Genomic DNA, 21545 nt, shown 5'->3' on the forward strand with positions numbered 1-21545 from the left:
AGCCAGCTGTATCTTTAACAGGTGTGATGCATTGATTTTTTTGTCTATTATGGCTCTTTATGATCAACAATTTCCCCTCAGCAGCAACACTGAAGCACACAGAGGTTCACGCTGCGTCTTTACGCACGATCCAGCTGCTGATGTATCCCTCTTTTCAGCTCAATGCACTTCTAGACTGTTACAGTTTGTAAGATTCTCATCACCTTTCACAGCGACAGGTTTCTCAGTCAGTCGGCGCGCTGACTAGACAAATTTCTATTGCTCCCGTCAGTGCGGCGGTGCGGATTTTACCCCCGTTGGTGCGCTGCGGGGAAAATGCATAACTAAATACTGTAAAGAGCTCCTATAAAGGGAACAGGGGTACTGACAGGTCTGAGATGAAGCCCCTGATGTTACAAGTTCTTAAAAATGACCCTTAAAAGTGCGCACCTGAATTAAAGCGCGAGGCAGCAGCCCACCGAAGCGCCACTGATTCTATGTTGTTAAAAACAAAAGAGCATGAAACACAGCTACTAACTCTCATATTGACTTTAACTGGCACACGTTGCTACCGAAGTGAGGACATTAAACGTAGTGATTCACGTTTTGAATGGTGAACGGTGATAAAAGCACCTGCTCCGAGGGAAAGGAGGGGAGGGAGAGGAGCAAGCGCTGAGGCACAGAAATACGGTGCATGTAGTTAAAAAAATGCAGAATTAATAAAAACGAAACTTATAAACAGACCAAGTGGCGTTTTAAACTGCATCTGGTTAGCAGAACTGTTTTATGATCCAGCGTGCAGCCAAGACTGGTTCTGAATGAACCGGTCATCTGGCTAAACTCTGAGCCACTTCCCGAAGCAGTCACGTGGTACAGCCGGCAAGCGAGGCTTCGGACGTCATCGTTTTCGGCTCCTCCCCTAAATGAAGCAAGCTTCGATACGCGCTTTACGGAAACGCCCCCTCCATTACTCAACACACGCCTCAAAGCCTCAGCACATCACGTAACATCACTAGTCTTACCTGCAGATAAAGAAACGTTTGGGTTCTCAGAAGAACCATCCAGACTTTTCTGTCCATTTTTTTTAAGTTTAATCATCAACATCAGATGAAGGGTGAAGGAGAACTGTTTAAGCCGGGCGTACACTGTACGAGTTTTTCCCCTTTTTGGGCCGATTCTTCAGTCGTGCAAGCATTTTTTGAATCGGGCCAAATTTCAGCTTGATCGTAGAGGAGGGGAGGAGGGGGGACTGGCTTCTCACGACTACCTCCCGATCAGAAATCGGACGATCGTGAAAATCAAACATGTTTGAAATTCAGTCGGCTGTCGTGAGGTTTTCGTGAGCGCATCCTGCTGTTCAAGCAGAGCTACGAGGGGGCGCCCTCCCCTCCTCTCCGTCCCCGCCAGCGGAGGGAGGGGAGCGGGCGTCCCTGAAGCAACCTCCGCCCGGCCCGCTCGCGGGGGCATTGGGGAGGGCGGCAACGCGCTGGCTGCCTGTTTCGGCACTCCTCCGCGGTCCGCGCTGGCTGCCTGTTTCGGCACTCCTCCGCTCGCGGGGGGGGTGGGGGCGGGCGACCTGCCGCGCGGCCGCCGGTGCGTCTCGTCCCTCCTCTCTCCCCTCCATTCCCCCGGTGCCTCCTGCGGGCCTGGCCAGAGCTGGGCTCGAACCCCTGCTCTGGGTCCCTGTCACCCACCGTCGCTCGCCTGCCTCTGTCCCCACAGCGAGCGGTCCCAGAGGGGACAAGACGTACAGTGTGAGCAGTCCGGTCTCGTCCGAGCGTCGCGCCGCACAGATCGTGAGCGGTGAACTTTTTAAACCCCGCGGTTCCGTCGCACAGTTTGAGATGTATATAAGTACCACGACTGAAAAACTCGTACAGTGTACGCCCGGCTTTAAGGAGCTCAGTGGGATTTTTCACAAGTTAAAATGTGGTTTCTGCTTCCTTTTTTATGACGTGTCAAAAATCTTCAGTGTGCAACATCTTCTAATGGAGCAGCAATAACTTTTCTGCTTCTAAGTGAGAACTTCTGTAAATAAAGCTGTTTTTATTGAGAAATTACAAATAATGATATACGGGACAACATTCAACCCAAAGGACAAGTTCTAAATTGACTACAGAAACTAAGAAGGCTTCTTTTGAAACCAGGAAGTTGACAAATGTTTGGTTATGATTTCTGCTTTAAACATCCATCAGCTTTAGATTTGTCTTTCAGAGTTCTGCAACTAACTTTTTAGCATTGTAAAAATAATTGTAAGTAACTTAACACAGCATTGGTAAGATTGTCACAAAAACTTTTTTTAAAATGTCTGTGGCTTGCTTTACAAATAATTCATACTACTGTAAATGTCAACGATTATGACCCCTGACAAAAAAATAACAGTTTCTACCAATTACATCAAATGGATGCATGAATGGATGCATCACAGTACTAACACGCGGTGGTGAAAGGTTTTAATAACCTCAGAATCTCAAAGAGTCCTTGGACTAATACTATTTTGAGTGAAAGATGAACTGTTTTTCATGAAAGGGAGAGATGTAAATAAGCTCAAAGCAAATCATGATGTTGTTTAGATCAAATTCTTTACCCTAATATTGACCCTTGTTCAGACCTCTGCTCAAATAAAGGCTCTGTTTAGTGAACGCAGTCCTACTTTAATGATGAACTCACTGTTTGAACTGTACAGAGAACTTGTTGATGTTGGAAACTACAATTATTCCAAACGATTTATTTCTAGTTATTTATTTTCTTCCCAAACATTAAAATAAGTAATTTGTTTTAGCTGAGTAAACTGATGAACAATAAAACAATACCAGGATGAAACATGTTACAATATTACAAACGGAATTATGATTTCTCTTTTGCCATTGGTTCTACAAAATCTGCAACATTTCGTCATTTGCAATAAAAACATCACATATTTAGAAAGATAGTCACTTATTATATTTTCATAATTTTTTTTCTGTGGTGGTGATTTAAAATGACAAATGTTAATTTTAAAGTAGCCACTGCATCTAATGCACGTGTAAACCCAGTTTACTGATAAAGATTCAGCGCCCTCTGACGGCCAATTAGAAACATTACATGGGTCTGAAAACCTGTGAAATTGTTTTGCTTCTTTTCATTGCTATATTAAAAATGTTGCAGAGCAACTCCACGTCCAGGATAGTTTCTGTCATTAAGGCTGAAGAGTTATTGATCTTTTTCTCAGGCTTCAGATCAATTTCAACGATCCTAACCCAGAAATCAGATTCTGCTCGGTCCAAACCAGCATCCACTGGTTTCTGGATTTCTCTGTTATATGAGGAAAAAGATTCAAGCTTGACCGATAGAAAGTTGTCAGACCCACAGAACCATTGGTATGTTTCAAGAAAGTAATACATTTTATGTCTTTGGATTTTCAACAGATATTAGAGACGGTCGGTCGGTTCAAAAGTCTTTTATTCAACTTTCAGCTTTGTTAATTATAATCTGAAATAGGCTGCACGCTTTGCAGCAAGAATGTCCTGGGTTCGAGTCCACCCTGGGTCTTTCTGCATGGAGTTTGCATGTTCTCCCTGTGCATGCGTGGGTTCTCTCCCAGTACTCTGGCTTCCTCCCACAGTACAAAAATATGACTGTTAGGTTAATTGGTCTCCCCAAATTTCTCCTAAGGTGTGAGTGTGTGTGTGAATGGTTGGTTGTCCTGTTTGTCTCTGTTTTGCCCTGCGATGGACTGGCGACCTGTCCAGGGTGTACCCCCCCTCCCATTGACAGCTGGAGATAGGCACCAGCAACCCTCACGACCCCAATAGGGATAAACATGTCGTAAATTTATCAATTCTTCTTGTCAAAACTTGAAAGTAACATTTATCCCCTAAAAACAAGTAAACATGAAAAACTTAAATTTACAAGCTCGAAGCTCAGTTGGGGGGTTGGGGGGGGGGGGGGGGGGGGGGGGGGTGATACAGTCAAATAATGTCCCAGTGACCCAGGACCCTGCAAGTCATGCAGAGGTATGGCGTTATTTTTGTGTCACCTACTTGTGTGCGCAGGTACCAGTTTGTGTGCAGTGAGTTTGCTGTGTGCCCTCTCGCTCTGTTCCATCTCTGCGCCTGCTCGGCTCCATGTTTGCTTGCATGCAACTCTGCACTTGTGCTAGCCCTGTATGGCAAGCCAAAAGTGCCAAAATACATCACTCACATAATGTGTGTGTAAGTAAAATCACAGCTAAAGCTGCTGTTTTAACTTCAGATTGTGCCATGTGTTACTAGGCCGCCGTGCATACCACCACTTCAGACGATGATGCTCTTTTAGCTAAAAGTAGAATGCAGTGATATTTGCGATTTTTTTTTTTTTCAGACATAGAGTGGTATAATCTTAACGTACAAAGTGCACGTTAATGAGACTTTCGTTAAACCATACTCTTAAATCAACTGATGAGTGAAAGAGAGGAGCAGGCCTTAGGGACAGATCCAGAGAAGGGGATCACTTCCTCGTCTTCTGGTGTTTATTGAGGTGTGCATTACCTCCACCGACTGGTAAGTGGATCGCTTCTGACAAATGCCAGCCATTCTGGTCAACATTTTCACATTCACATTCACACACATTTTGGCATCACTTAAAATGCAATAAAAGTAAACATTTATACTTTGGACAAATCTGTCACAACCTGTGTAGTTGGGACATAATTACTTAAAACAGCGCTTATCTATTGATTCAATGGTGGAGTGGTTTGCTTTGCTGTATTCCATTGTGGACTACACATTATCATAAGGCTCTTTTCCATTAGACCTCCAAAGCCCACCTTGCGTTTCCACTCGGGGGATCTCACTTTCCCAAGAAAATGCAAATACATTTTTTTTAATTGATGTATTCCTTTTATTGTGCTGTTAAAGGAGCAAAACCTCAGCCATATGATGCTATCAAGTGGACAATCAAATATTTACCATGCTTAACAACAGAAACATACCAACAGGTGGCTGACAATTTGCATGTTATGTCCTGAATATTTTATATCTATGAAAAAATATTGCAACAATATACTTGAAAAAGCATTGACATTAGCCTTAACATTGACATATTTTGCTCATTGGTACGGTGGCACCTGTGGCACTTTTTGTATCCTAAAAATATTAAATATTAATCTTGATGTTATATTGATCTATATAACATTACCATGGCATTGTAGCAGTCTGATGGCTGTTTTTTTTTTTTACCCTTTTCATGTTATACAGAATCAGACCATGATATTAAGTAAGAGTTACTTAATCCCTAAAATAAACACTCTATGCTGTGGTATGCTGGTGTGGCACCAGTAAGAAAAACCTCAGCGAACAAGATCAACAAAAAGGCCAGCTCTGTGGTAGTATTGAAGCTGGCTCCAGTGGGAGGGGTAGCTGAGGAGAGGCGTCTGTCCAGATCAGGGCCATCATGGACAATCCTTCACATCCTCGGCATGAGGCCTTCACACAGAGGAGGAGTATGTTCAGCAGCAGACTGCTGTCCTAGCGCTGTTCAACAGAGCGACTGAGGGAGTTCTTTGTACTTCATACCATTAGAATGCACAACTCTTTAAACTAGATTGGAAGAGTCCAAAGATGTCTTAATATTGTACTGGGTTTTTCAATGTATTTTTTTATGTTTTAGAGACTTGTTTCTATGTTGGATAAGAGGTGCAAACACAAAAAGTACTACAAAAACTACAAAAAAATAGGCTAACTCACAAACACATATGCAATTGAAAATTGTAGCAAAAGAGAAATGCTGCAATCACAGAAAGACACACAAAGTGCAAACATGCTACAAACACAAATTATGCTGGCATGCAAAGGCAAAATGCTGCAAGTTAAGAAAAGCTCCAGACCACTAGGGGGAGTAGACCACCACTCATAGGCTGCCGGACCTGGTCCAAAATGACTTGGCTGGTGGCCACTGTTCTATGCAAACAAATTTCTGCCCAAAAATGCATTGAGATGGGCTGTGAAGAGTTTGGTTCTGGTCCAGGATCATTCTGTCAAACTTCCTCCATCTAACACAGCACAATGTAATATTAAAAGAGGGCTGCACAAATCACCCCCTTTCCTAAACTGGAGAAACAAATTTATTGCAGTTTTGGTTAAGGCAACCAAAGTATAAAGTTAACAGGCAACAATGCAGACTGACTTGTTGTAGAATACCCAGGGCTCTTTGTCAGTCTGCGCCAGGACAGCTGTGGCTGCAAACATAGCTCACCACTGTCAGGGTGTGAATGTGTCTGAATGGGTTACTTACTGTAGTTAAAATCACTTTGGGGTCATCAGACTTGGTAAAGGTCTATACAAGTTCAAGCCATTTACCACATATACTTGCTTAGTGCAGAAAAATATGAATTTACCTCCCGATTGGAGCTGTTTTTTAGTTTTCATAACCACTGAAGCATAGTTCACTTCCTCCTCTGCTCTCTGCACCCTTTTGTTGAATTTGATGTGACTGGAAGAGTGAGTTCAGGTTTATTTGGAAGAAGTTGATGTTTCCTCTGTGACAGGTCAACTATTTCACGGCTCTTCATTTGCAAACTTCTGCTTTTAGTTTTCATTAGTGACTGGATCTGATTAAACATTGACCCGTGTTTATTTGTTTCGGTGACTCTTTTATTGTTTCTTTTTTTCCTTAAAGTGTAGATGTGTTTTTAGCATTCCTTATAGAATGCTAAATTGTACTCAGTGTTTGGTGAAAATATCTAAAATCTTTAAAAACTACAGTGATTGACATATACAACTCAACCCAACACTCAGCAGGGTTAGCTCAAGTTACAAACAAATAAATGCCAAATCAAAGTGGGCTTTACCTTATCCCAGTGCTTTGTTTATTTGGAATAGGGTTCTCTCCAGAGAATGAACGGGAGATTCTGCTCCTATTGCTGCAGATTTGCCTGTCTTCACAGTTGCGTTTTAAAAGGTTTATTAATAAATAAATCAAACACTTGAAACATCGGGTTGTTTGATTTTCTGTGCATTACGTAATTTAAAGAAAGTAGTGTTTGGCCTTCCTACCTAGTTACCTTGGCCTTCCTAGTTACCTTTTTTGGTAACTAACTGCATTCCTTGAAATAAAGACATTATACTGCTCTGTTTCCTTCCCTTGGGTCAAACTAGCCCCATCCTGATATGCTCGACTTCATTTGACTGAATAAAAGCATGCACACATAAAAATAAAGATAACCGAGTCAAAGGCGTTCATAGCTGTGAAAGTGTTCCAACAAGGTGATTCTATGCCTCATTAGAGTTCTATACAGATTTGTTAACTATGAGAATTACATCTGAAATATTTCACCTAGTGTAGGTTTTCTCAGGATTTTTGGCACAAAAGAGAGATTTATCAAGTTTTCTCCTAAAAACTTGAAAGCAGCATTTATTCCTCAGGACAATATAGAAACAACTGAGCATGAAACATTAAGTCAGATGTCTCTTGTTGGGAGAAAGTCAAATGATGTTCCTGTTTTTATTTTACATTATTTTAATTGCATGATTATTTCAGGAAAATTATCCCTGCATGAAAACAATAAGACACTTGATTTAGTGTTACAGAAAAGAATAGGCAAAACACGTGATTCCAAATATGATACTGAAATCACAATAGGAGATAATTTCTACATATTTTTGGATGTGTCAATCAAAACAATTTTTATTTTCCTAAATATTTTCTCCCCACCGCTTTCAGCTGAAATATGAAACAGAGGACATTGAATGTCGGATTATCCATGTCAAAAAATTACAAAAACAAATATTGAAAATAATAAAGGACGAAGGGGTTTAATTAAAAGATTAGTCTTTCTTCAATCCAAACAAGTAAAAAACAAAACAACTGGACTTTTTTCCAAAGTTTGAAGACGTTCCTCTCCAGGAAGCTTTCTCAGTTCAAAAAGTCTGGAGTAATGTGGAGTTTCAAGCTTTTTACTACTGCCCAAACAAAGCCCTTGTAATGGCTTAGATAATGTGCAAATTTAACCAAAACTGGTCCACTCCTCTGTAATGGGGAGTCGTTAGGGTCGTAATTGGCCTGGCTTGCAGGAACGATGTTTTGATCACCCATATGAGGGTGACAATTGAGGTGATGATTGGCCGGAATTAACCCTGTAGCTGGATTATAGGATTTTGAGAGTTGGAACCTAAAGGCCCGTTTACACTACACTTTTTTAACCGAGCCGACCCGAGACCAGTCTGAGCTTGGATCAGTTAACCAAGCCGAGACGACTGTTTACACACCACACTATCCCGGTTCCTTGGTTGCTCCTCGCCTCCTATCTGGGATTGAAGGAGGGACCAAGCAAATCATAATGGCAGCGCCCATAACATTCAGGATGTTATGGTTAGACAGAGTCGGCTTTTGGGACGTGGATAAAACAAACAAATGTCTAATAAGGATTTACAGACGCAGGAAACAACAACAGACACTGAGGTTCATCACACTGCTAAGCAGAATCATCACTGGAAACCGTGTGGCACGGTAAGGAAGCTAGTATTATTATGAATGTCTGAAATTTGTCTGAATGGAGTGTGAATCGGGACGTGTAGCCAGACACGCTGGAAAAACCGCGGACAGTCAGCTGACTGTAGAGGATGACGCGGTCTGCTCATGTGCTCGTTATCAGATAACCGGGATAAAAAAAAAACAGTCCGAGACCTACTAGGGAACTGGTCTGCAGTTAGCGAGGTCCGGTTCAGTCTGCTGACCATTTACACACAAGAGTTATCTCGGTTACCGAGCTCGGACGGGTCTCGGCTCGGTTAAAAAAGTGTAGTGTAAACGGGCCTTATGTCCTCCTCCTCTCATTGAAGAAAGAAGTCTTTCTTCAATGAACATTTTTTCTTTGTGTTGTTAAAATCTTAAAACTATTTGTCAGAGCAGCTGTTCTTTATCTGGAACAATACTGAAAATTTAATATATATATTTCCTGATTATCTATTAACAGATTTCAAGTAAAAACATTTGTGAGTTGTGTTTTCATGCTTTAGTTTAAATAGATATATCTACTTAGAAAACATTTCATTTATGTCTTTTTTTTGGGATGATCTCAAACTCTACAGTGTGTCAACAACTTCTCAGGCTTCTGCTCTTCTTCTATGTTCTGTCTGTAGCTTTTTAAAGCTAAATGAACACAAGACGTTGTTGTGACCTACAGCAGAAACCTGCATCAACTCAGGGGAACATGATAACAGAGACAGAGTTACTTCCAAACCCAGATCGTTTGCTTTAATATGAACAGAATTATGATCATCTTTGTGCAGCTCAGGAACAAAATCAGGCCTCCTAGATGTTTGATGAGCAATGTGACAGAAAAATGACAAGAGGAAAAGTGACAGAGATTATTTTTATTCTCTATAACATCTTTAAACAAGCAGCAGCATCTAAATTTGTATACTCAGGATCCTAAATATTAAAGAAGGTTAAAGACAAAGTGGGGCTCCTAAAATCGTAGTTACTAGTAAAATTCCTTTAAAAGCTATCAGTAAAAAGTTCAGGAAACATGACACTTTATATGTTGTAGGTCAGACAAATAATCAGAAACACTCAAAACTCTAAATAGATGTTTTGTGCCACTAAAACATTTTCTAAATTCCGGTGTCTTTAATCAGGCTTTGTTAAAATCTCTACATGTGTTGCAATAAATATGAGACGCAACCAAAAAGCTGTTTTAGAGTTCCAGTTTTGTTTTCAAAAACTGTAAACTTTAGATAAGAAACATGTTTAACTTTTAGACTTTTCTTTTTTCTTTTTTAAAAGCTGTCCAGATAACTTCTGTTATTCTGAGTATCTCATCTTTAAACAGATAAAGCCTTCTTCTCACAGATCCATGCGTTATTTTCATCACAGCTCACTGATTCCCATTCTCTGCCCTGGAGAGAAGTTACACACTGACCATCAACTGCAGGCTGCTGCTGTATCCAGGCTCTAAGGAAAAACATCTGTTAGATCAAGGCTGATAGATTTGTTTTCTACAAAGTTTAAGAAATAATGTGTCTCTCACTGATTGGTCAGATCACTTCCATCGATCCATCTCCATTTCCCTCCTTCAGCTCTGAGGCCAATCCAGTATCCTTGGATGCCTTTTATAACTGGACTCTGTGTATTGACATAATCCTGAGGAGAATGTCAGAAAATCAGACGCATTAAAATTTTCACATAACCTTCTATTTCTACATGCAATGTTAAAAATATTTAAGTATCCATCCATTAACATAAGAGGTAAGCTTTATTTAATCAGTGCATATATTAAATCCATTTAAATTGTTCCACGGTTCTTGTTACCTTTTCTGTTTGATCGAACACAACAGCCAAATCTGAGTTCTTCGTACTGCAATTCTCTCGTGCACCTTCCCAGTTTCTCTGATCAGAGGGCGGAGCGTCATTATATGCATAACAGCTGGAAAATTGTTTTTTCCATCCATCCTGGCACGAAGTGCAACTTCTCCCTAAAACCAAAGCATTCAAATAGTAGTTATCATCCATTAAGTTATAATTAGTTATTTTTGGACTTAGATGGTCTAAGATCTGAACATACCTTTATTTCCTTTAGGACAGTACTGATCAACGCTCCACTGAGCTCGACTGACGTTCTGCTCATTCCAAGTTTTCTCCATAGTTTCTATTTGTTCTGTGAGGATTTTCCTTTCTCTCCTCAGGTCTTGGTTTTCTGCAGTCAGCGTGGTGATATTGTTTTCTAAGGCAGTAGAAGCTGTAGTCAGGTTTTGGTTTTCTGCAGTCAGCATGGTGATATTGTTTTCCAAGGCAGTCGAAGCCACAGTCAGTTTGTCAAATTTAACTGTCAAATTCTCATAATCTGAAGAAAATATATTGTTGAGTTTCGTCAGGTTTTGAATTTCCTCCAGTAGAATTCTTTGGTTTGATTTCAGCTTGTTCAGCTCATTTTCGGTGCTCTCATGAACTGTTGCCACTAGAAAATGAAAATTGCTTCATTAAAAAAATATTAATGCAGGTTTTTCATTGTAATTTGTTGTTGGTGTTTTAGAGTTCTGCTCAACTTTCTCTTCCCCTTTAGGATAAACAATCCCTTGAAAATTTAGCAAAAGTTGAAGTTCATGAAGCTGCAGCTTTATGAATATCCCAACCTATAAGTTATTCACCAACAAGACAGAGTTAATTGAAATAGATGATTCACTGACATTAAAGGTAAGCTGTTTTATGCCAAAAATGAACCCATTTATAAACCAATAAAGTTATGAAACAGACTATACTGAGGTTATACAGAAGTAACCACATTCATAGCTTTGTTGTTTTAATGCACTTACGGTAAACACAGACTCCAATGATGCTCAGGACCAAAAGGACACAGAGAATCCCAAAACAGCAAGCCAGCTGCTGATAGCGCCGACATTTTTCTGCTGCCTTGTCTGACAGAGGTCCTGCAGAGATTGAAACAACAAAGATGAACTTTATGACCTGAAGCAACAGAAACTTCTACTTTCTGTTTCTCTGTAATTGTAATTATAACCTTTATACTTCATTATCCAGAAGAAAAAAAGCTTTTCTTTAATGCTAATAGAAGTATTAAGTATCCCCTCGGGTATATACAGTAATGGACAATGAAAAAATAGCTGACCTCCCCTTTCGTCAAATCACTGAGCCCTGCCCACAGTCCTAAGTGATATGTGCTTAACCCACGTCGGGTCCCACCCCCAGAGGTCCCGCCTCTTGACCCTCCCAGTTCTGGTATGTCGTCACACCGTGACCTATGATGTCACCACGTGACCTATAACTGCATGACCTATGACCTATGACTTATGGGATGGTATTTATGACTTGTGACCTATGACCTCCTAATGGTGACCATATGCGTGACCCTAGCAGTTTTAGGAATTTCAAGAAAAGAATATGCATTAACAGCCTAGCACAAACTGTGGGGTTCCACAGGGCTGTGTTGGTTGCCCTGTGTTGTGTTTACCATCTACACCAATGACTGCATCATGAAAGTGCCTAACCATCCTTTACCTAAAATTTCCCTGCATTGGTGGCTTTACTGTCAGGGAAGAAACAACCATGTTGCAACATGGCTCCATGCATGAGGAGCCTAGTTGACTGGTGTGACCAAAATGAACTCAGTTAAAACTGAGGAAGTCATCTTTGGCCAACCCCAACTTACTATTGCTCCACATGACATCAGGAGATTTCACTGAGCTGTGCAAAAAATGGTCTACAGAACTGGCAGATAAACTCTATGGACCTAACGGATGCTCCGGACAGTTACTTTCAATGTTTGCCATCTGGGAGGAGATTTAAGGTGCTGTTTTGCAGAAGAAACGGGTATAAGAACTCCTTTGTGCAATATTTAATCAATTTCCTAAACCAGAGGAAGAATAAATGAACTGGCTAGTGCTGATCAAGTTTTAGTCTGAATTATTATAATGAATGTTTATATGTGTTCTTGTATGGGTGGCATCTCAAAGATTATGTAAACCAAATTTAAGTTTTTATGGACAGTAATATTTTTATTTTATCAATCTTTTTTTATTTATCTTTTGTGAGGCTCTCCAGGTCTTTTATCTTAAAAGGCTTCATTAGAATAAAAAATTACATAAATATTTTTTATTCTTCCACAGTGGGAAAATTCAGGTGTACAGCAGCAAAGTGAAAGGCAAGTGGAGTATGCAGATACAAACAAAGGTTAAACATATGAAAATGATAAATAATAAGATATTAAGAAACAAGGGTAAATTTACCACATCAGAAAATAATGTTAGTTACTGATAATAGCATATTCAATTATAGAAATGTGCAGCTGATTTTGGTGATTTAAAAGATGTACATAACATCTCGTGTATTTAGGGAAAAAATAATAATGACGGAATATTCTAAAATAAAAATGCAAAATCAGCAGTGATCTACACACATATAGAGGTTTTATTGGGAGTAGAGTTGGTTATAAAATAACACTATTTAGTGCATTTGGGATGCTACAGCTTCATGCATGGGGTGGAATAAACTGTTTAATAATTGTTATTTTTACCAGGGTCCTTCTGTCTCCTTTCACCTGCACTGGGTGTAGGGGGCATCCTAGTACATCCATGGCCTTCCTGGTGAGCTTATCTAACTGCTTTCTTTCAGCTGTAGCTTCAACAAACTACAGCACCAGATGGCTGATGTCACCACAGAATCAAAAAAGCCATCTTGTACTCCAAAAGACTCCAGCAGGTAGAATCTGCTTTTACCATTCCTGTAAAGAGCACCAGTGTTGTCGCTCCAGTCCAGTTTGTTGTTCAGGTGAACACGCAGGTACTTTTAAATGTAAATGGTCTGTACCTGTATAGCACTTTATTAAGTGTGACGACCCCAAAGCACTTCACTGTATATTTAGTCATTCACAGACCTAAGTATATACAGAGGGTATGATTTGCACTCCCTGCATTAGAGCGGTGCAGGAAGAGCAGATCTAGGCAACTCTGTGTCATTTTTAAACCCACTAGACATGGAAGTAGAGATGTTTTACTTTTGTTAAAAAGTGAAAGAGGTGTGTTGACACTGTATTGTTCAGTTAGTGGGTTAAAACAAAACGGAAAAAACACACACAACTGTTCTCCCGTTATTGTTTCAACATACAAAGACTGCATGATTTGATGAGAATCACATCTGTTTAAACTCCATTCACAACATTTTTGCTCAATATTGTACCTTTTAAAAAAGTAAACGGCTCTGTGGTCTTTTCCAGATTTCTGACGTTTGCTCTGATTGTTACTCATCTCCATAAATTCTGACTGCTGCAACAAAAACTCCACCTTCCTGAGTCCATTCTGCTTCTGTACTTCAGAATAATCAGTATCTTCAGCCCTTTTTCTGAAAAGGTTGAAATTTTAAGGAAATGAAAATCATACAGACTGCTGAAGTACAATTGTTTTAGAAACAATTGACAGTACGTTTGGAACAATATGGCTGAACTTCATTACAAAAGAGGACATGAATTGGCCTTTTGTCAAAATGACCCAGATGTCTTTTTTATCTACAGGATTCAGGTTTTTTTGTTTGTCCTCTTTGCAGGAATGGAACAACATGTTTCCAGTCGGGCAGAAAACTTTACACTTTGGTCACAAAACTGTTTGGAATCCTCCCAGTTTTTGAGGATCTTCCTACATTTTGACCCTTTTAACTGAGATCCACCTTTCACAAAGCATAATCTATTATTTTTAAAAACAATAGAAACCAGGCTGCTGTTTTAAATGTAATCTACGGAGCCCGTCTGGTGACATGGTCCGAAAAAAGTTTACAAGATGTTAAGTTGTGACCATGCGTTACTAATGCGTAGGAACGAGACGGATAAGTCGTGGCCACAAGTTATTTGTGAGGGAGCTCCTTAATGGTGGTGTAGCATACATTCAAGAAAATGGGGAACATAGACTTGATTTCATTTTATTTAAACCTTGGAATAAACTATAACGACACCCTGTGATCTCTTGCAATTAAAACAGCGAGTGGTGATAAGCAGAGCTTTAAACTTTCCTGCATTGACCGTGTGACACACACATTTCACTGTCTTCACACACTCACACGCAACACATGGCATTTCTCACACAGAAAAATAACAAAGCCTGTCTGGGCTACGGACGATCTGTTCACATCTCTGTGCAGCCAGAGCTCAGTCTAAACCTGCCTTCTGCGGAGCTGGTTCAGCTTCTTTCACAGCTTGTGGCCATCAGTAAATTCTGCTGTAATTCATGTTAACAGTGCAGCAGGAAGAGCTATCAGAGTTATAAATAATTTTGGTCTTAACCAGTGGTGACAGTAAGCCGGTACCGTCCGCAAGGGGGAGAGTGGTCACCAGATAAATCCTTCATTCAGAACCAGTCATGGCTGCACGCTGGGTCAGAAAACAGATCTGCTAACCAGACACTAAAAAGCCACTTATTCTGTTTATAAGTTTTGTTCTTATAAACAGGCGTGCTGCCTTGTGCTTGAATTCAGGTTTACAAAATGACTTTACATGTAATTTAGGTGTGCACTTAAAAGGATCATTTTATGGAACTAAGTAACATCGGGGGGCTTCAGCTCAGATCCATCATTCCTCCTGTTCCCTCTAAAGGAGCCCTTTTCACTCTTTATTTATACATTTTCCCACTGTTTATTCCACGTGCACAGCACACCAATCCGGGGGACAATCCGCCCACCTCAACGGCTCAATCCGGTATCATTAAGTATAAATTCTGATACCAGATGTTACCAAAAAAGTATTTTTTTCTACCATCACTTAGCGAAAAAGGAGGATGTACAGTTAATCATTGCATGGATCCACTCGCGTCCACTGAAAGTCAACCCCAGAGGCTAAACCGAAGGCAGTATTCATCTTCTCTATCTCGTTCCCACGCATTAAGAACACGTCACCACAACTTAACATCTTGTAAACTTTTTTTCTGTTCATGTTACCAGACGGGTTCCGTAGTAATCTCTTGTTTGACATCGTGTTCTTTTTTTACTTACCCTGAGTTGGTTCTTTGTTCACTTTCACTTCATCATACACAGTCTCTTTCTCAATTTTAGCTGCAAGATCAGAAGTTCAATGAGCTTAGATACATCCAATAAACACAATACACACATAATGCAAACAAATATATTTGTTATAATTCATAGGAAATAAATATGTTGTAATACGGTAACCCTATTAAAATATACACCTTAACACATTTTTGGAAAGACAGGACATACAGTTGACCCAAACAATTTTTTCATGATACACATCATCTCAAGGCTCTTTACAAAGTCAAATTCGATCAGATCCTCCAGGTTGGTAAAAAGTTTCCTCTCTAAGGAAACCCTGCAGGTTGCATCAAGTCTCTCCAAGCAGCATTCACTCCTCCTGAAAGAGCGTAGAGCCACAGTGGACAGTCGTCTGCATTGCTGATGGCTTTGCAGCAATACTGAGGGATTACAGAACAACCAATCCATACACATGGAATACTGAACTGGGACCACACACTGTACTTAGAAGCAGCAGATTAGAAAAGTTTCAGTTTACTAAAACTAACTAACCAATATTAGAGCCATCAGGATGCATTCTTATGCAAATATTATGACTGTCCAAGAACAAAAATGAAAGTCATAATATAATAACAGTTTTAAAGGTTTTTGAGGCACTAGTAGCCTTTATTTGCAGCATTCAGATAGGAAATGGGCAGAAGGAGAAGGGGGGGGGGGTGAAGGCATGCAGCAAAGGTCAAAAGGTCAGGGTTCAAACTCGGATGGGCACGTTGAATACTAATAGCCTCTGTATATGGAACAACTTTTTTTCCCCAGATGTGTCAATAAGTATTAAAAACACTCTACAGCACTCTATTGGTTGAATATTTAAAGTAGAAAAGAAAGGCTAAGAACAGAAATGTTCCCAGTATTATAACTGTGTAATATAGTTTTCCGTTGTCTTTATTGTCACTTTCACCCAAGACACTAACATAAAAAACCCTCACCAGAATGATCAGATAAGCAAAGATGCAAACTTAGTAAAGTTGTTGTAGAATATACTTCCTTCATGCAGAGAAATATAAACTTACCTTCTGATTGGGGCTGTTTCTTAGTTTTGATAACCACAGAAGCGTAGTTAACTTCGTCCTCTGCCATCTCTTCAGTCTTTCGTTGAATTTGATGTGACTGGAAGAGTGAATCACCACTGAATTTAGATAAATTATGAAGAAGTTGACATTTCCTCTGTGGCAGGACTGCCTTTTTATGGCTCTTTATTTGCATACATTTTTTTTACATACTTCTGCTTTTGGGTTGCATCAGAGACTGGATCTGATTAAACAGTGTTCATTTGTTTCAGTGACTTGCAGTGCCATTGAGCCATGATGAGAAAAATAAAATCAGATTGGATTGAAAGCAACAGAAGTTTGGGACTTTCACAGGCAACAGGGATTCGCCATCTCAGCAGGGCGCGATCAGTGCTATAAAACTTTGCTCCCACAGGACAACCCCCTTAGTCTATCCACTTCTTCCTGGGTCTGCTCTGGAGGAGAGGGCCTGCGCTGGCTGAGACCGGTCAGCCAGCCATGCCCTGCGAGCCACATGGGACTCAGACTCAGTCTCAACCCACTTCTTCCTGGGACTCTCAGGACAGAGTCCACCCTGGACAAGCCAGCCAGGCATGGGGCCCAAAAGACCCACAAGCTGAGTAAAAGTGTGCCCCTCTGAAACTCAGTTCCTACTGTTTTGTTGGGACAACAATCAGAATCAGAAATACTTTAATAATCCCAGAGGGAAATTACAGTTCCAATACAACCGTCCATCACATACATCACAAACATTGCGGGGGACAATTTGACTGAGGCCTTGCTGCCGAGGACCTCGCCTGACGCAGTTTCCATAGGGCGCCATAGAGAGAAACTTGTCCTCTGCGGAGCGAAGGACCCGACTGAGTTCGGAGATTCAGACCAGATCGAAGATAAGTTGCACTCTGACTTCTGCGCGAATAGCCGCAAAGTAAAGATTATCGAAACAGCTTTGTTTATTTTTGTCAGCTGTGGCAGGAAAGTGGACTCGAGATGGCGGATCGGTCTCCTTCCCTCACCAGACAAGCTGAGAGCTCAGAGACTGTGTGCAGGACGCCGGACAGGCCTACCCTGTTACGACCACGTTTTGGCTAGAACCAACGTTTTCCCTGGACCACTGCTCTTCCTTGGACGCCCAAAGTGAACCGAACTCACACCGAGGTACCGGCAAACTTTGCAGAGAAACCACAGGGAAAGAAATGGTTTATTTGGAAAGTTTTGTGTGACGCGGTCATGACACATGGAGCTACGAGTAGCTCCCGCTAGCATTTGGAAACCATGTCATTGCCGATGTGATTCAAGTGTTTTTTTATGGTTATAACAAACGTTATCTCATCAAGGGTTTTATACATTGATGGGAAATTGATGTTTGTGTTATCCGTCCAATCATTATTGCTAAAATAAAGCCGAAGCTTTTAAAGTTAGCGCCGAAAATCCACTTGCCAAACGGCTATTAGCTTCTGATAACCTCAGGTTCTCGGATAGGCACGAAAAAGGCCTGTGGCGTGCACAGACATTTTGGGGGGCAGGCACTCAGGAGGGGGGGGGGCACTTTTTAGCGCACGTGGAACACTTAATTATATTTAAAAAAAATACACACGCATGTTGAGTGAAATTTGACTTTTATTTGTAACATTCTCTAAATGTGAGTTTTCAATGGAAAAAAGTCACACCACCAACAGAACAGACTAAAGCGTACTACTTTAAAGCAGCATCCTCCTTGGTGCAATGTCTTTAAAGATGTTGATGACCTCGCTGTGGTTTACCTCAATGTCTTTTTCAATGGCAAGCAGAAGAAGGTCAGAGAGCCTTTCTTCTCCACACAGGCTTCTTAGTTTAGTTTTGATGATTTTCAGCTTGGAAAATGATCTTTCAACTGAAGTTGTCGTCACTGGTAATGTTGCATATATTTGGATCATTTTGACAAAAACAGGAAAGATCAGCTGGCCATTGTTTTCCCTCAGTATTGAACATATTTCTTGTAGGTTCTTTGAAGTAAAGCTGGAGTGGAAGACCTTTAGTACTGTCTTAAGCTGCTCCTCACCTTCTCCATAGAACTCACAGAGAATGTGCACAACTTCCATGGCTTCTGTGTTTGGTGTGCCTACCCAGTTAGCATGTACAGTTAAGGGCTGGAATGACTCAATGATTCTTGATGTAGGGCTTCCAGTGTTCTCCCCTTTGAATCTCCTGTTCATCTCCTCAGTCATAATCTCCAGGAAGGTGAAGTACACGCTACTCCTGAAATATGCCTCCACTGACTCAAACTAAGCTCCTACTTGAGACACTGTTGGGTTGTGTTGGAAACGCACTGGCACTTTCCGTTTCCTCTCTTGACCAGGCACCACAGTAGGTACTGGAATGTTGAAACTCTCTGCCTTTTCTGTTGCACATTCAAATATTTCTCCAAATTTCTCCTCAGACCTCATGGAGCTCAATGTGTGAAGAACACCATCAACTACCTTGTGGGCTGTGGAATGGACCAATCCTTCTTTCTGCGGAGAATCTGATGCCATAGCAGTGACTTTGAATACCGGGGCGGTGATCTACATGCACAGAATAAACATGAAGTTGATGGCATTTCTGTACATCACCTCTGGCCAGGTTTGGTGGGTCACTTTCAGTGATGTCATCAAGGAGCATCAAAACAGCTTTCAGATTTCTCTGAAGTGCCTTCAGGGCTTTTTCCCTGCAAGCCCATCTGGTATCTGACAGCTGCTGAAGTGCCAAAACACGCTGTCCAGGATGTAAGGACTCCTGAAATTTGACCAGGGCAGCATGGCGCTTTGGGGAGCCTGCGCAAAATGCATACAATTTCTCCACCAGGTTGAAGAATGTCACAAAATGTTTGCTGGACTTTGCTGCTTCCACCAGTACCAAATTGAGGCAGTGGGCTTTGCAGTGCACATAGAGCGCCTTCTTGTTGTGTGCACGAATCCTCGCTTGGGGACCTTTGTACATGCCACTCATGTTGGCTGCTCCATCATAGCCTTGGCCATTGTTACGTCCCAGAAAGGGGCCAACATATTTAAGGACACGTAGACAGAAATGAGGGTTAACAATAATAGTTTATTTTCAAAAACCTCTCTTGGACTTCTTTTTCAGGTTCTTTCCTTCTCTGTGGAGGGAGAGGGGAAAAAAAGAGAGTGAGTTTAAATACCCTCAGTTTCTCTGTGTCCAAAAAAAAAGGGAGAGTGAAAATGGGAAAAAAACATCTCTCCAAAGTATTAACAGAATGTTGGACCTGGTGAGCCGATCAAAAGAACACAATGCTATAGTAGAGGGCCAACCCTATACAGGGCCGTCGAAGCCTCTACTATAAGCAGACTAAAGCAAAACAAAAAACTATTGCAAAGTAAAAACCGAAAACAGAACAACCGGTCCCACCAGGCCAAAATCATCAAAACAGCAAACAAACAAAAAGCTAACAAAAATACCACATGGCCGGCTGGAGTCGTCAGCTGTCACCATCAGCTGTGTCACACAGCTCCAGAAGACGTCCGAGCACCGCAATCAGGACACATCCTTGGTGGTGGTGACAAGTGGAAGGGCGGGGCCCCAATATGTTGAGACCCAGCCTATTTATAGGCGGACCAATAGCACCACAACTAATGTAATCCAATTATCAAACAAAATAAAAATTATCTAATGCTAAAATCTCTCAACAAAACTACTCAACTAAAGTCCAATACAAAACAATCTAAAAAAAACCAAATAAACAAAATTGTGTGCCCAAAGCACATAACACCCCCACCCAAAAACTCTGAATGGGGATTGATGTAACCCGTAGGGAAAAACAAAAACTCAATCCATTCAGAGAAAAAAAACCTAAAGCCGTGAAAGTGCGTCAGCAACTACGTTGTCCTTACCACGAACATGATGAATAGAGATATTAAAAGATTGAAGCCGCAGAGACCAGTTCAATCAAACGTCGATTTTTATTACGCATGCGGTCCAGAAAAACTAAAGGATTATGGTCTGTAAAAACAACCACAGATCCGCTGGAACCGCCTACATATACTTCAAAATGTTCTAAAGCGAGGACCAACGCTAGTGCCTCCTTTTCTATGGTGGAATACCATCTTTGATACGTGTTAAGTTTCTTTGAAAAATAAGAAACCGGATGTTCCACCCCATCAGTACTATCCTGTAAAAGGACAGCTCCGACCCCCGAATCACACGCGTCCACAGCCAACTTAAACGGCACATCAAAACGTGGGGCAGACAACATAGGAGCGTTAATAAGCAAATTTTTTGTTTGCTCAAAAGCGGATTGACAGCGTTCTGACCAAATAAAATCTACTTTAGGGCTAAGCAGATCTGTTAAAGGGGCAGCTACAGAGGAAAAGTTTTTGCAGAACCCCCTATAGTAACCAACCATTGCTAGATAGCGGCGTAGCTCAGTAAGATTGGTGGGTACAGGAACAGACAGAATAGCCTCTACTTTAGCCTCAACAGGGCGCACTTGACCTCCCCCCACCCTTTTTCCAAGATAGGTCACTGTTGCTTGGCTAAATTGGCATTTAGAAAGGTTAACCGTCAAATTAGCCTCACTCAGACGCGCAAAAACAGTTCTCAAATGTTCAACATGCTCAGCCCATGTAGCAGAACAGATCACCAGATCATCCAAATAAGCCTCACAGAATGATAAACCGGACAAAACCACATTCATTAGCCGTTGAAACGTTGCTGGGGCGTTACGCATCCCAAAAGCCATTACCGTATACTGAAGGAAATCATCGGGTGTGACAAAAGCTCGTGCTGTTAAGGGTACCTGCCAGTATCCCTTCAGCAAATCCAGCTTAGTCACAAACTTGACAAGCCCCTACATGGTCCACACAGTCCTCCATACGTGGCAATGGATAACAATCCGGCTTAGTCACCCCATTTACCTTCCTGAAATCCGTACAGAAACGGTCTTCTCCATTGGCTTTAACTGTAAGGAGGCATGGCGAACTCTACGCACTACTGCTGGCAACAGCAAGTCCATGTTTCACCATGTACTCCCCCTGTGTTTTCAAACGGCGTCGTTTGTCCGGGTTCACTCTGTAAGGGTGCTGT

General features: G+C 41.2%; 1 protein-coding gene across 3 annotated transcripts; it reads right to left on the bottom strand.

Moving 5' to 3' along the window:
• Positions 1-9337: 9337 nt before the first annotated feature.
• Positions 9338-16565, bottom strand: LOC118562684 (C-type lectin domain family 17, member A-like). Of its 3 annotated transcripts, none has more exons than XM_036135408.1 (7): positions 16491-16565; positions 15424-15483; positions 11250-11363; positions 10502-10660; positions 10249-10412; positions 9968-10080; positions 9338-9891 (listed from the first exon to the last, which is right to left on the bottom strand). In XM_036135408.1, exons 1-7 carry the CDS (start codon positions 16555-16557, stop codon positions 9762-9764), a joined length of 807 nt encoding a protein of 268 aa, XP_035991301.1. In that variant the 5' UTR covers positions 16558-16565; the 3' UTR covers positions 9338-9761. The 3 variants fall into 3 exon arrangements, with proteins under 3 accessions (XP_035991301.1, XP_035991300.1, XP_035991299.1); XM_036135407.1 differs by having other exon boundaries at positions 10502-10885; XM_036135406.1 differs by having other exon boundaries at positions 10502-10894.
• Between the last annotated feature and the right edge of the window lie 4980 nt (positions 16566-21545).

This window comes from Fundulus heteroclitus, chromosome 3 (assembly GCF_011125445.2).
Source record: "Fundulus heteroclitus isolate FHET01 chromosome 3, MU-UCD_Fhet_4.1, whole genome shotgun sequence".
Classification (NCBI taxonomy): Eukaryota; Metazoa; Chordata; class Actinopteri; order Cyprinodontiformes; family Fundulidae; genus Fundulus; species Fundulus heteroclitus.

Coding starts and splice junctions, on each gene's coding strand:
- LOC118562684 (XM_036135406.1), bottom strand. CDS start 16,557: ATGGCAGAGGACGAAGTTAACTACGCTTCTGTGGTTATCAAAACTAAG. Junction 15,484..16,490: donor GAAACAGCCCCAATCAGAAG/GTAAGTTTATAT, acceptor CTGATCTTGCAG/CTAAAATTGAGAAAGAGACT. Junction 11,364..15,423: donor GAACAAAGAACCAACTCAGG/GTAAGTAAAAAA, acceptor CAATCTCTGCAG/GACCTCTGTCAGACAAGGCA.